Source organism: Ornithorhynchus anatinus, chromosome 17 (assembly GCF_004115215.2).
Source record: "Ornithorhynchus anatinus isolate Pmale09 chromosome 17, mOrnAna1.pri.v4, whole genome shotgun sequence".
Classification (NCBI taxonomy): domain Eukaryota; kingdom Metazoa; phylum Chordata; class Mammalia; order Monotremata; family Ornithorhynchidae; genus Ornithorhynchus; species Ornithorhynchus anatinus.
Genome location: NC_041744.1, coordinates 40,483,434 through 40,497,965, shown reverse-complemented (window position 1 = coordinate 40,497,965; position 14,532 = coordinate 40,483,434). Strand labels below are relative to the sequence as shown.

The window sequence follows — 14,532 nt, the reverse complement described above, 5'->3', positions numbered from 1 at the left end:
AGACAATCCCTGCCTGTAAAGGGCTTACAGTCTAGAAGGGGGGAGACAGACATCAAAACAAGTAAACAGGCATCAATAGCATTAATATTAATACATACAATTATAGATATATACACATCAAAACTAGTAAACAGGCATTAATATAAATAAATATAATTAGAGTTATGTACATTTATACACAGATGTTGTGGGGTGGGTAGGGGGGAGTGAGTTGGGGCCATGGGTGGGGAGGGGAAGCTCGGGAAAAGGGGCGCTTAGTCTGGGAAGCCATCTTGGAGGAGGTGAGCCTTCAGTAAGACTTTGAAGGGGGAGAGTGTGATTGTTGGATTTGAGAAGAGAGGATGTTCCAGGGCAGGGATAGAACTTGAGCCAGGGGTTGACAGCAGGACAGGCAGGAACAAGGCACAGTGAGAAGGGTAGCACCGGAGAAGCAGGATATACAGACTGTGATATAGAAAGAGAGGAGGGAGGTGAGGTAGTAGGGAGCAAGGTGATGGAGAGCTTCAAAGTCAGTAGTGAAGAGTTTTTGCTTGATATGGAGGTTGATAGGCAATGACTGGAGATTTTTGAGGAACGGGATAACAGCCCAGAACATTTCTGTAGAAAGAAAATCCAGGCAGCACAGTGAAGTATAGACTGAAGCAGGGAGAGACAGGAGGTTGGAAGATCAGAAAGAAGGCTGATGCAGTAATCCAGTTGGGATAAGATGAGTGATTGAACTAACAAGGTAGCAGTTTGAATGGAGCAGAAAGGGAATATCTTGGCAATGTTGTGAAGGCGAGACCAGCAGGATTTGGTGACAGATTGGATATGTGAGATGAATGAGAGAGAGTAGTCAAGGTTGCGGGTTTGTGAGTTGGGAAGGATGGTAGTGCCATCGATAGTGATGGGAAAGTCAGGGAGAGGACAGGGTTTGAAAGGGAAGATAAGAAGCTCTGCCTTGGACGTGTTGAGTTTTAGGTGGTGGGAAGACATCCAAGTAGAGATGTCCTGAAGGCAGGAGAAGATGCGAGCCTGAAGGGAGGGAGAGAAAACAGGGGAGGAGATATAGATTTAGAAATCATGGGAGCAAATGAATTCACCAAGGGAGTCAATATAGATGGAGAACAGAAGGGGACCAAGAACTAACCCTTGAGGAACCCCTACAGTTAGGGGTTGGTAGGGGGAGGAGGAGCTCATGAAGGAGACTGAGAAGGAATGGCCAGAGACATAAAAGGAGAACCAGGAGAGAATGGAGTCCAGGAAGCCAAGCCAAAGTTTTGAGGAGAAGGCGATGGTCGACAGTGTCAAAGGCAGCTGAAAGGTCGAGGAGGATTAGGATGGAGTAGGAACCATTGGATTTGTCAAGAAGGAGGTCATTGGTGACCTGTGAGAGGACGGTTTCAGTAGAGTGGAGGGGACAGAAGCCAGATTGGAGGGGTACCAGGAGAGAGTTGGAGGAGAAGAATTTGAGGCAACAAGTGTAGAAATTTGAGGCAACAAGTGTAGATGACTCGCTCTAGGAATTTGGAAAGGAAGGGTAGGAGGGAGATGGGGCGATAATTGGAAGGGGCTGTGGGGTCAAGGATGGGTTTTTTTAGGATTAGGGAGACCTTCTGTTTGAAGGCAGAGGGGGAGAAGCCATTGGAGTGTGAGCGGTTGAAGATGGAAGTTAAGGAGGGAGGGAGGGAAGGGGTGAAAGTTTTTATAAGATGGAAGGGAATGGGGTCTGAAGCGCATGGGGTGGGCACTTGAGAAGAGGGAAGAGATCTTCTCTGAAGATACTGCTGGGAAGGATGGGAAAGTAGAAGAGGGCGGTCAAGAGGAGGGGGGAAGGAGGAGGTGGAGGAGTGATTTTGGGGAGCTCAGACTTGATGGTGTTAATTTTCCTAATGAAGCAGGTGGCGAGATTGTTGGGAGTAAGGGATGGAGGAGGGGGATGAACAGGGAGCCTGAGGAGGAAGTTAAGCACTTGGAACAGCTGATGAGGGTGATAGGCATGGATGTCAATAAAGGAAGAGAATAGAGGGCAGAATTAAGACAAGATAGGACAAACTTAAAGTGGACAAGGTTGGCCTGTTGCCTGGATTTCCACCAGTAGCATTCAGCAGTTCAAGCATAAAAGCTAAGGATGTGCACAGTGCAGGGGATCCAGGGCTATGGGTTAGTGGGTTAGTTTTCTACCCGACTCCATTACTGCATCTTTACATTCTTTCTGATAAGGTACTGCGAACTCAGTCATTGTCAGTAAGAATAGTGCCCTGACTCACTGAGGAGTCAATATCACATTGACCAAGGAGGGCTGGCTCATGGAGAAGGGTGCTGCGGATGCCCTATTTGGGAGAAATCTTTTCTCCTCTGAACATGAACTGCTTGGGGAGGGCCTTCCCCATCTCCCCAGAGGAAGATGTGGCTGCTTAGCATGCTACGAGAAGCAGCATGGCGCAGTGGAAAGAGCACGGGCTTTGGAGTCAGGGCTCATGAGTTCGAATCCCAGCCCTGCCACTTGTCGGCTGTGTGACTGTGGGCAAGTCACTTAACTTCTCTGTGCCTCAGTTCCCTCATCTGTAAAATGGGGATTAAGACTGTGAGCCCCACGTGGGACAACCTGATTCCCCTGTGTTTACCCCAGCGCTTAGAACAGTGCTCTGCACATAGTAAGCGCTTAACAAATACCAACATTATTATTATTATTAGCATCTCGGTGCCACCCCCAGAAAAATCCCCCTGAGCCTACCTCTGTCCTGCTCAGATACTCCCACTATTGTCTGTCTCCTATCTGTCTAGTTGTGTGAAGGACACATGCTGGGAAAACAAACAAAACAAAGACTAGCAACATCAAGAAAAAATGTGAAGTGGAAAACGCTCCCCACCTTTATTAAGCAACTCTGCAGATTATACTTGATGATTTTGGAAATGGATGTGGTGGCAGTGGTGTCCTCTGCTGTTGGTGTCCCAGAAATTTCTGTTCCATGGCCTCAGCCTGCACACCTTCTTCCTGCCTGCCACTGTGAAGTGAACACCATAGGCACTGGAGTTCGGAGGAACAGAAAAGGTGGATGGCTCAGCACAAGCCATCACCACCATCACAAATTAGAAAACTGGCAACCAAGTACATGCTGTCCCAGTGGAGGTGGAATGAACCTTTCCATTTGGCAATCAGTGTCCAGACAATGCTCATCCTCAAATGGCAAGGGGCGGGAAAAGGTGCCTGACTTTATTTTCAAGGACAAAGTGTGCAAGTGTGACAGGGATTCTTTATCATTGCCCTGCACACTCTTGGTCACCACCTCACTGTCAACAGTGTCATCTTCAATCTCTAGGGCAACTCCTCCAAATAGTGAAAATGAGAGAGCCCATTGGCAGTCTTATGGAAACAGAGAGCAGAAGGAGGCAAGAAAGAGAGAATGAAAAACACAGGTAGAGAGAGCTATAGAGACAAAGACAGAGGACGTCAGAGGATGTCAGAAAAACAGACAGACATATACCAAGAGAGAAAATGAAAGAAAGAGACAATAAAGCAGAAAGAGGCAGAGAGATTCAGACATAGGCAGGGATAACAAACACATTCTTGCACCCAGATATATGCAGATTTGCATGGACACATGCAAACACATCAATCAGTCATAGATGCACACACATGCACACACAAACACATACACACACAGACATCATATTTAATAAATCAATCAATGGTATTAATTGAGCACTTACTGTGTGCAGAGCACCATATTAAGCGCTTGGAAGAACACAGTACAACAGCAGGATAATAAAATACAACAGTGACAGAAGCAGCACTGTGGCCTAGTGGATAGAGCATAGGCCTGGGAGTCAGTCATTCAGTTGCATTTATTAAGTGCTTACCATGTGCAGAGCACTGTACTAAGCACTTATTGAGCTGTACTAAGCACTTATTTACTGAGTCAAAATAACAGGAACGTACATGCAGCCATAGGCAAAGAAAGAGAAGCAGCCAGTGATGACACTGCTGTTGCTGCTGGTAGCTCCCTACTGTGGAACCTACTGCAGAAATAACTCTTGGCAGCCAGAGATGGGTAGCCATAACTGTGCTAAATTGTTGTCTTTCTTCTTACACTGATGGTAATTGCCCCAGGTGAACGCAGAGTTTTTGCAAGTTTCACTATCTCTTTCTGGGTGGCAGGAGCAGGGAAGATTTTGTATTCATCCTGTCCTAGGTGGGACAAATGGTCAAGTTATGGGGGCTCTCAGAGTTGAGAATGGACCCCACATGACTGAAAAAGCTTGTGTGACTGATCCAGTCTTGTCCTTTTTTTGTTTTAGGCCCCAGTTCTCTGTCTCTCTGCTGCCACAAAGTCACCATCATCCTCCTGGGGATTGCTGTGTTTGCTTTGCTGGGCACAGTTCTCTATTTGTCCCTGAAATGTGAGTGCTTCAGCCTGATCCAGTGCCACATTTGAACACAATTTGCCCCTGTAAATGTTAGAGCCAGGATATCCCTTGGTTTCTTCCCAACCTGGAATCTGAATCAGGAGGTCCCTCTGGTCCTTTGGGTTTGCAGAACGAATAATCCCAGGCCCCTTTGGGATGGAATGGGATGCAGGTAGAAGCAGAAACCCCGCTGAAACAGTCACCTACCTATTGGCTTTACCTACTCCATTCTGGAATGGAACTTTCTTGACTTCTTGTTCAGCTTTGTGAGCTGCCAAGGAAAGGTCAGTGATTTCTTTCTCAGTGAACCTGCATTTTCCAACTCCCAGGATGTGAATTCCTTCTGCAGGAAGGAAAAATTTAGTGTTCCCACTAGATGAGGCAACTCAGGTAGGGAAATCTAGATGGATTCTAACTGCAGAAGTTTCTTCTGGGCTTTGCAATGATTTGGTTTGGATTGTGCCATCTTTTCTCTGGCTGTCTTTATTTGGTCTTGGACTCCCTCTTTCTCATTTGCCTTATTGATTCCAAAATCTCCCGAGTTGTCAGGTGGGTCAAGCAGCTCACAGGACCCTGATCTGCACTGCTCTTCTCTCTACATTAAAAACTACCCTAACTACCATGGTAGGAAGGAAAGGCCACACCCAAAGGTAGGGAAATGTTCTCTTAGCAAAAAGTGAAGCAACCTAATGGAAAGCGCACAGGCCTGGGAGTCAGAGGACTTTGCATTCTAATCCTGACTGCCACATGCCTTCTATGTGACCTTGGACAAGTCACTTAACATCTCTGTGCCTTTTTTTCCTCATCTGTAAAATGGTAAATTCCATACTTGTTCCTCCTATTTAGATTGTGAGCTCTTGTAGGTCACGGGCTGGGTCCCGTCTGCTTATACTGTATCTACCCCAGTGTTTGTCACATAGCATTTAGAGAAGCAGCATGAACTAGTGGAAAGGCCACAGGTCTGGGAGTCAGAGGAGCTGGGTTCTAATTCTGAACCTGGCAATTGCTCGGCCAACTGCTTGATGTGTGACCTTCAGCAATTCACTTAACTTCTCTGTTCCTCAGTTTCCTAAACTGTAAAGTGGGGATTCAATACCAGTTCTCCCTCCTACTTAAGATTGTGAGCCCCATTCGGGACAGGGATTGTGTCTGACCTAATTGACTTGTACCTACCCCAGTGCTAAGAACAGTGTTTCAAACATAATAAGAGTTTAACAGGTATCATAAAACAAAATGAGAAAAATGATGTTACTATTATCATTATTATGATGATGATGGTATTTGTTAAGCACTTACTATGTGCCAAGCACTGTTCTAAGCACTGGGGTAGATACAAGGTAATCAGATTGTCCCACGTGGGGCTCACAGTCTTAATCCCCATTTTACAGATGACGTAACTGAGGCACAAAGAAGTGAAGTGACTTGCCTAAAGTCACACAGCTGACAAGTGGTGGAAGTGGGATTAGAACCTACGACCTCTGACTCCCAAGCCCATGCTCTTTCCATTAAGCCATGCTGCTTCTCTGCAGCTGCTTCATTATTACTATTATTGAGGCAGGAAATATATTAGTTTGGGGTGCCCTCTCCAGATTCACTTCCCTGGACTCTCTAGAGACTTAATATGGCTCTGCCTCTGCTCCTGGGAAACTGGCATTTCAACGTTACCTCTTCTTCAACTTCCCAATGCTTGCAACATCCCCTCTGCTCCCCTCAGCATGAGGGCCCTCCTTTTCTATTTCCCAGTAGCTGTATACTGAAAGCCTCCTTACTGGAAAATCCCCACATTTCACTATCCTCATTCTTCATAAATGGTAACACCAGCCTGGACCTTTGACATTAGAGGTAGTCCATCATCCTGCATCAAGAAAGGCAGGAACTGAACTACCAGTTGCTAAGGATGGAGTTACCATAGTAGGACAGTGAGGGGTTCAAGTTGTATGTCTGTCCTCCCCTCCCCTCCCCTCCCTCCTCCCAGAATGTTCCCCTTTCTCAAGAAATTCCACTGCAGAAGTTCTTCATCTGCCTGGAAGAGAAGCCCATGAGGCATGCCTGAATTGAGTTTGTGCCACAGTCCACCCTGAATCAGACCCGTGAGCCTATGGAGCCATGATCTGGTTGCTGAGGGGCAACTGTCCTTCCATTACCTCTCATATCCAAGAGTCAACCAGCTCTGGTCCAGGGACCAAGGGTTCAAACAGCTCAGGGGAGCTGTGAGTCAGTTGGGTTCCCACCCTTCCATTCACTGCCAGTGGGAAACTCTCCTCCCAATTTCTCCAAAACCCACATCCTGCCCAATGCACTCACAGAGTGCACATACCAATTTGGGGAGATGACACTTTCCCATTTTTCCCATTTTCCTATTCATTCTACAATCAATCAGGAGAGTACGATACAACAGAATTAGCAGACACATTCTCTTCCCATGATGAACTTAGACATCAATATGAATAAATAAGTAGTTTATAGTATTATAAGTAGTTTATAATATATGAGCATAAGTTTCTCTCCTGTTTGATTTGCAGCCCATGAGCAGCATTTGGAGAAAAATCTAGACTTAAACTCAACAACACTTGTGGCCCTGAAGGAGGATCTGTGCACTGGTCAAAAGGGTAATGAAAGGTGGTGAAATGTGTGGAATTGCCCAGAAATTCAAGCGGATGGCTCTGACCATGAGAGAGAAAACCTGGAAGAGAGCAGCTCCTTGAGATTTTCCTTGAAGCAGAGATCGCTTCACCCTGATGCTTCTTCAGAAAAGCTTTTCACTGGGAACTCTCAAGCCTACCTTGGCTAGGATGAGGGAATTGTGGAGGATGGGAGAGGGACACAGCCAAGGACAGACAGATCTGCTATTCCAGCACCTGTTACAGTCCCGCTCCTTATAGCTCTCCTTATGGGCTCTTTTCATTCCGCACAGGGTCTGCTCACATCCCAACTGGTTCTGCTTGCTCTCCATGTGCTCTTCTCATTCCCCATGTGCTCTTCTCACTCCCCTTAGGCTCTGCCCTCTCACTATAGACTTTCCTCACTCCCCATGGACTCTGCTTACTCTCCATTTGCTCTTCTCACACCCCAAGTGACCTCACTCTCTATGGAATCTGCTCACTCCCTGAGGGATCCTCTCACTCTCCATTGCCTCTAGTCACCAGGGAAGAGACAGCACATGAAGAGAAGTTCAGAAAGCATGGAGATCAGCTCCTCACCTGAGTATGGTGGAGGTCTCCCCAGCATCATTCCTAGTTCTGAGTTTCTCTACCTGCCATCTGCTATTCTCTAGCTCCCTTACTGATGAAACTATTGGACTTTCCAGCTCCATGGAGGTTATGAGAGAGGAGAGACTTTTATTGCAAGTATAACTGGGGATGTGCAGCGGAGGGGGCAGCTTTCCTATACCCTCAGGGTAGGACATTTAGCCTGCAATTTACATGACAGCAAAAAAGACAAATCTGTGGACAATGAGGTTCAGTTTCTTGTTTAAGGATAATAATAATGTTGGTATTTGTTAAGCACTTACTATATGCAGAGCACTGTTCTAAGCGCTGGGGGAGACACGGGGGAATCAGGTTGTCCCACATGGGGCTTACAATCTTCATCCCCATTTTACAGATGAGGTAACTGAGGCCCAGAGAAGTTAAGTGACTTGCCCACAGTCACACAGCTGACAAGTGGCAGAGCTGGGATTCAAACTCATGACCTCTGACTCCAAAGCCCATGCTCTTTCCACTGAGCCACGCTGCTTCTCTATGTGGGAGCCAATGTCATGGAAAGTGCTACTATCTCAACCACCCATTGTTGTCCTTCCCACAGGTGCTGTGTGTGAGCTCTGCCCCCCAGGGTGGCAGCTGAGCAACAGCAGGTGTTACTACTTTTCAGGAGAGTGTAGGAGCTGGGATACCAGTGAAAGAGACTGCACTGACAAGAAATCCCACCTCCTGGTCCTGGAGGATGAGGCTGAAGCGGTGAGAATGTGGGGAGACCTCAGGGCCTACAACAGCCAACACACACCCATTTCCACACCACATTTTCCAGAACCAGCTGGAATTTCTGAATGGTGACTGCCCATGTCCTGGGTATGAACCTAAGGGGCTTCATCATCCCCAAATGGGAGTCTGGGGAAAAGTTTGAGGTTGTGTCCTTCCAACAGAGCTCTGAGCTGGTTGTCAGGCTGGGGACAGGACAGGGGGTTGAGGGAGTGCTGGCTGAGGGACTGTCAGGATTCAGCATGTTTCCATTGACTCCACAGGATTGGATCTCTAAAATGAGGCCAAAAGATGAATATTTCTGGATTGGGTACAAGTATAACATAACCCAGGAACAATGGATGTGGTTAGACAACACTGGATTCTCCGGATACAGGTGGGCCCTACTTCAGGCCTGGAACTCTGTGCTGAGACAGGCCCATCATGTGGGTGTTTTCATAACTAAACATTCAATCCCCCTTTAAGCCCTGACATCCTTGTTCAATGGCACTGAGACCAGACCCTCCTGCCCCACCTCATCCTTCTTCTGCGGGAGGAGGGAGGAGGAGAGAGGGCACATAAAGATTGTCTGGGTCCGAATGCAGACTGGAGCATTGGGCTCAGACTCCATTGCATGCAGCAGGGCAGGCATGCCAGGAAGGAGGAAGGGTTTGGAGTTGCTCCCTAGTCCAGGATGTATGGCAAGAACTACATGACAAAGATCCCATCCTCTCTGCTCCCTCCCTGCACTCCACCTGCCCCCAGAGAGGGGCTGACTGAGGTCCTGGGTGAGGACGTCTACTTTAACATTCAGTCATTTTAAGTCACATTTTATTCGTGATCAATCAGTGGCATTTATTGAGCACTTACTGTGTACAGAACACTATAATAAGAACTTGGGAGAGAACATTACAACAGGATTGATAGACACATTCCCTTCATGTGAGGAGCTCACAGTCTAGCCGGGGAGACAGACATTAAAATAAATTATGAATAAGTACATACATGCTGTGGGGCTGAGAGTGGAATGAATATCAAGTGCCTAAAGGGTGCGGTTTCAACTGCACAGGCACTGCAGAAGGGAGAGGGAGTATGGGAATTGAAGGTCTCTTGGAGGAGATGTGAGTTTAATAAGATGTTGAAGGTGGGGAGAGTGGTGTTCTATTATGTATGAAAGGGGAGAGACTTGCAGGCCAGAGGTAGGATACAGGCAAGGGGTCAGTGGCGAGATAGGTGAGATCAGGTTTCAGTGAGTAGTTTGGGATTAGAAGAAGGATCTCCAGCAGTTACCCATCCACCTGTGCATCAAAAAGGAACTTCTTAGTGTTGGCTTTAAAAGATTCAATCACCTTACCTCTTCCTATCTTACCTCACTGCTCTCCAACTACAACCCAGATCACACACTTCGCTCCTGTAATGCCAACCTACTAACAGTACCTTGATCTTGTCCGTCTTGCTGCTGACCTCTCACCCATGCCCCGCCTCTGGCCCTCTTCATATCCAACAATCTATTACTCTCCCCACCTTCAAAGCCTTATTGAAAGCACATCTTCTCCAAGAATTCTTCCCTGACAAAACCCTCATTTCCTCTTCTCTCACTTCTTTCTGCATTGCCCTTGTGCCTTTGGATTTGCACCCTTTTCTACCTCTCCCTCAACTGTACAGCGCTTATGTACATGCCTGTAATTTTATTTATTTATATTAATATTTGTCTCCCCCTCTACACTGTAAGCTCATTGTGGACAGGGAATATGTCTACCAACTCTATTATATTGTACTCCGCTAAGTACCTAGTACAGTGCCCCGCACACAGTAAGCACTCAGTAAATATGATTAATTGATTGATCTGGGTTGTAGTAGGGAATCAGTGGTGTAAGGTATGGGGGCAGAGGAGGGGAGCTGTTTGGGTGCTTAAAAGCCCATGGTAAAGAGTTTCATTTTGATATGGAGATGGATGGGCAACCACTGGAGGTTCTTAAGGAGTAGAGAGGCAGAAAATAAACTTTTTTTAAAAAAATGATCCAGGCAGCCAAGTGATGTATAAACGGGAATGGGGAGAGTCAGGAGAAAGGAAAGTCAGTGAGAAGCTGATGCAGTTGTTAAAGTGATTCTCTCCTGGTTTTCCTCTTCCTCCTCTGGCTACTCCCCCTCAGTGTCTTTCACCGACTCTTCTTCTCCCTATCACTCCCTAACTGAGTGTGTCTGTAGGGACTTTTCTGAGTTCCTTTCTACTTTTATTTTACTCTCACTCTCTTGGGGAGCTCATAATAATAATGGTTTCCGTTAAGCACTTACTGTGTACCAAGCACTATACTAAGCACTGGGGTAGGTATAAGATAATCAGATCAGACATAGTCCCTGTCCCATGCTGGACTTACTCTCTAAGTAGGAGGGAGAACAGATGTCAAATACCCATCTTAATAATAATAATAATGGTATTTGTTAAGCACTTACTATGTGCCAGACTCTGTACTAAGCACTGGGTAGGCATAAGCAAATCAGGGTGGATACAGTCCCTGTCCCACATGGGTTCACAATTTCAATCCCCATTTTGCATGAAATAACTGAGGCACAGAAAAGTAAAGTGACTTGCCCAAGGTTACACAGCAGACAATGGCAGAACCAGGATTAAAACCATGACCTTCTGATTCCCAGGCCTGTACTCTTACCAGCTATGCCATGCTACTTCTTATAGATGAGGTACAGAAAAGTTAAGTTACTTGCCCAACGTCATACACCAGGCAAGTGGTAGAGCCAGAATTAGAACCCAGGGCCCCTGATTCCTAGACCTGATCTCTTTCCACTAGGCCATGCTACTCTCAAATACATCTGTTTTCATGGCTTCAGCTACCATCTCTTTAATAATGATGGCATTTGTTAAGTGCTTCCTATTTTCTAAGCATTGGGGTTGACACAAGTCACCACCTCTATGTGGTGAATCTCAAATCTATCTGGATATTTCTCTTTTCACCTTCTTTATAGTCCCACATTTATTCAGGACTGCAGAATATCTCCATATGGAAATCCTACCAACACCATGAATTCAATATGTCTGAAACCTAATTTCTTATCTCCCTTCCCAAATTCTTTCCCCCATCACCTTTCCCACTGCAGTTTACAAAACGCCCAACCAATCCTCTCTGTCTTTGAAGCCCAAAATGCTGACACTATTCTTGACTTCTCTTTTTCCTTCCACTTTCATATTCAGTCAGTCACTATCTTGTCATTTTTTGATGCACATTTCTAGAATCTGCTTCTTCTTCTCCATCCAAACAGTCACTTCTTTGGTTCAGGCACTCAGCTTATTCCAGCTTGACTATTATATCAGACTCCTCACTTCCCTTTCTGCATTCATTCATTTAATCGAATTTATTGAACACTTACTGTGTGCCAAGCACTGTAATAAGTGCTTGAGAGACTACAACAAACACATTCTGCCTCCACTCTCTCCCTTCTCCAGTCCATGCTTCATTTTGCTGCCTGGATTATTTTTCTCTATTGTCTTCCGTATACAAACTTTGTCTCCTCAAATACCTCCAATCATCACCTATGCTTCTTTGCATCAAGCAGATACTTCTAACTTGCAACTTTAAGGCCCTTGATCAGCTCAGTCATACGGGGTATTTATTGAGCACTTACTGTCTACACAGTACTGAACTCGGTGCTTGAGAAAGTACAGTTAAATTAGTGGACCAAATCCTTGCCCCCAAGGATCTTATAATCTCACTCTTAATCCACCCTCATCCATTCCAGCTCACTTTCTTCATTTCTCTCAAATGACCCTTCTTGCTCTTGCTTCATTCTCATCTCTCCCACTCCCCTACTCCTTTATCACACACACACACTGTATATATTTTCATTACCCTATTTATTTTGTTAATGAATTGTACATCGCCTTGATTCTATTTAGTTGCCATTGTTTTTACGAGATGTTCTTCCCCTCGACTCTATTTATTGCCATTGTTCTTGTCTGTCCGTCTCCCCTGATTAGACTGTAAGCCCATCAAACGGCAGGGACTGTCTCTATCTGTTGCCGACTTGTTCATTCCAAGAGCTTAGTACAGTGCTCTGCACATAGTAAGCGCTCAATAAATACTATTGAATGAATGAATGAATGAACTCTTCCTTCAGCCTGGAACTCCCTTCTCATTCAAATTCCCTAGAATACAGCTCTCCCCAAAGTCAAAGCCTTCAGAAATTACACCCACTGTCAGAGGCCTTCTCTGATTATCATTTATTCTTTTCCCAAAGCTATCACCTCAGCACCTCTGCTCCAATTTTACATATATGCACTTCCATCTACCCACAGTACTTCTGTACAGATCAATCTAGCTTATTCTGCAAGCACTTCCTCATGTGCATTTTCATTTTTCTTTCTTTTCTTCTATCTGAAAATTATTTTGTGTTTGTCTTCCCTGCTAGACTCTAAGCTCCTTGAAAGCAGATAGCTATTTTCTAATTCCGTTGTTCTCTTCCAGGCACATAGCACAGTGTTCTGTGCACCAAAAGGGTTCAATAAATTCTGTTGGTTGATTAGTTGATTCCTCCTCATTTTTCTCCTTTTTTCCTTCTTCCCCTCACCCCCTCCCATCTCTCCCTACTTGTCCTCACCCTTCCTTCTAATTACGTTCTTTCTACCCAACCTCCTCCATCAGTACCTACCGCCCCACATTCTGAGCTTCTCTCTTCCCTCCTTCTTCCCATTCCTTCTTCTCTCCCTTTCCTTTCCTGCCCTTTTACCCTCTCCTATTGCCTCCCATTCTTCCACTTTCCCCTTCTCCTCTTCTTCATCTTCAACCTCATTCGTCTTCTTCTTCCCCATGCATTTCATCATTATGGAGCAACAACATTCAGGAAGTTGTGCAGGGAAAAATACCAGCAAGTTCAAGAGGGTCTTGGATGACTTAATGGATGTGAAGTCCATCATGGGTTTTGAAAGATTCTAAATTCCTTAAGGACAGGGATCATGTCTTCCAAACAGGGCCTGGCACTTAGTAAGCACTTAATAAATGCCATCATTGTTATTCCAAAAATCGCTGTAATCTCCTAAGCATTTGGTAGAGTGTTCTGCATGCACAGAGGTTGATTGATTGAGAAGGAAAGGAAGGGATGTTGGGTGGTCAATCTCTAGCCATTAAAATGGATGTCCACGAGGGCAGTAATCAGGTTTCTACAAGAACCCTGGGGGTCACTGAAGGAGGAGGAATGCTGGACTGGATGAATTGTAGATCTGACCCAGCAATAACATTTCTTGCATTCTTGTCACTTGCAAACCCATAATCTAAATTCAGGGATTCAAGAGAAAAGGGGAAAGGATGGAGTTACCATGGCATTTCTGGTTGTTTTTGAGAATGAAGGCCAGTTTCTAAAACTAAGATCCTAATGACCCCAGCCATTTGTGGTCAGGAAGGGTTTCTCTTGAGATTCCCTGCTAGCATACCCAAGTAATTTCCCTAGTAATTTGCTGCCACCATCCTGGTACTCTTAGATTTGGAACCTCCAAAAGACTTGGGAAGGATACGGGGTTCAGCTGGCCGATGCTGGACCCTAAGGGCCAGTTGCCAAGGTCTGGAGGACTGTCAGATACCCATTACCTTCCTGGGAAAGTGAATCTGTGTATTAGATTCTCTCTCTCTGATTATCAACAGATCCATCACCACTTTCTTCAATCATTTGATCTGTCAATGGTACTTCTTGAGCACCTATGATATTCAGAGTAACGGTATGGGAGAGTGCAATAGAGGGAGAAGACATGATCCCTGCCCACGAGGAACTTAGAATTTTAAAGAGGGAGATAGACATCAAATAATAAAAAGTTGCAAAAGCAACAGTAGATGTTCAACTGAATCTTACACTAGATTCAGGAAAATTGTGCTTCCCTAAAATGGGAAGTTCATTAACTTTCTTAACCTAAACCCAACAGTCTCCACCTCCATGGGTACTGCTATGCTGCCCTTAGCCACTCCTCCTGGGGCTCCACTCATAGTTCACACCTTGGTAGTTCTTCTTGTTAATGCTCAGCCTCTTAGCCTTCCCTGACTAGGCCCTCATTTCCTCTTTTCTGACCCACTTCTGCATCATCCTTGTATTTGTACTTGTCATGGGTTTTAATCCCAGCTCCACCACATGTCTGCTGTGTGATCTTGGGGAAGTCACTTGAGTTCTCTGTGCCTCAGTTACTTCATCT

The 14,532-nt window shown here is 45.5% G+C and overlaps 1 protein-coding gene across 3 annotated transcripts in view; it reads left to right on the top strand.

Annotated features, from left to right (window-relative positions):
* Window positions 1-14,532, top strand: part of LOC114817672 (killer cell lectin-like receptor subfamily F member 1) — a 33,610-nt gene that overhangs the window by 13,725 nt on the left and 5,353 nt on the right. The window contains exons 3-6 of one of the 3 annotated variants that reach the window (XM_029081665.2): window positions 4,282-4,383; window positions 6,912-6,998; window positions 8,194-8,345; window positions 8,630-8,742. In XM_029081665.2, the coding sequence (XP_028937498.1) occupies window positions 4,282-4,383; window positions 6,912-6,998; window positions 8,194-8,345; window positions 8,630-8,742 (454 nt within the window). The remainder of the gene's footprint in view (window positions 1-4,281; window positions 4,384-6,911; window positions 6,999-8,193; window positions 8,346-8,629; window positions 8,743-14,532) is intronic. The other 2 variants (XM_039914589.1, XM_029081668.2) reach the window with 2 other exon arrangements.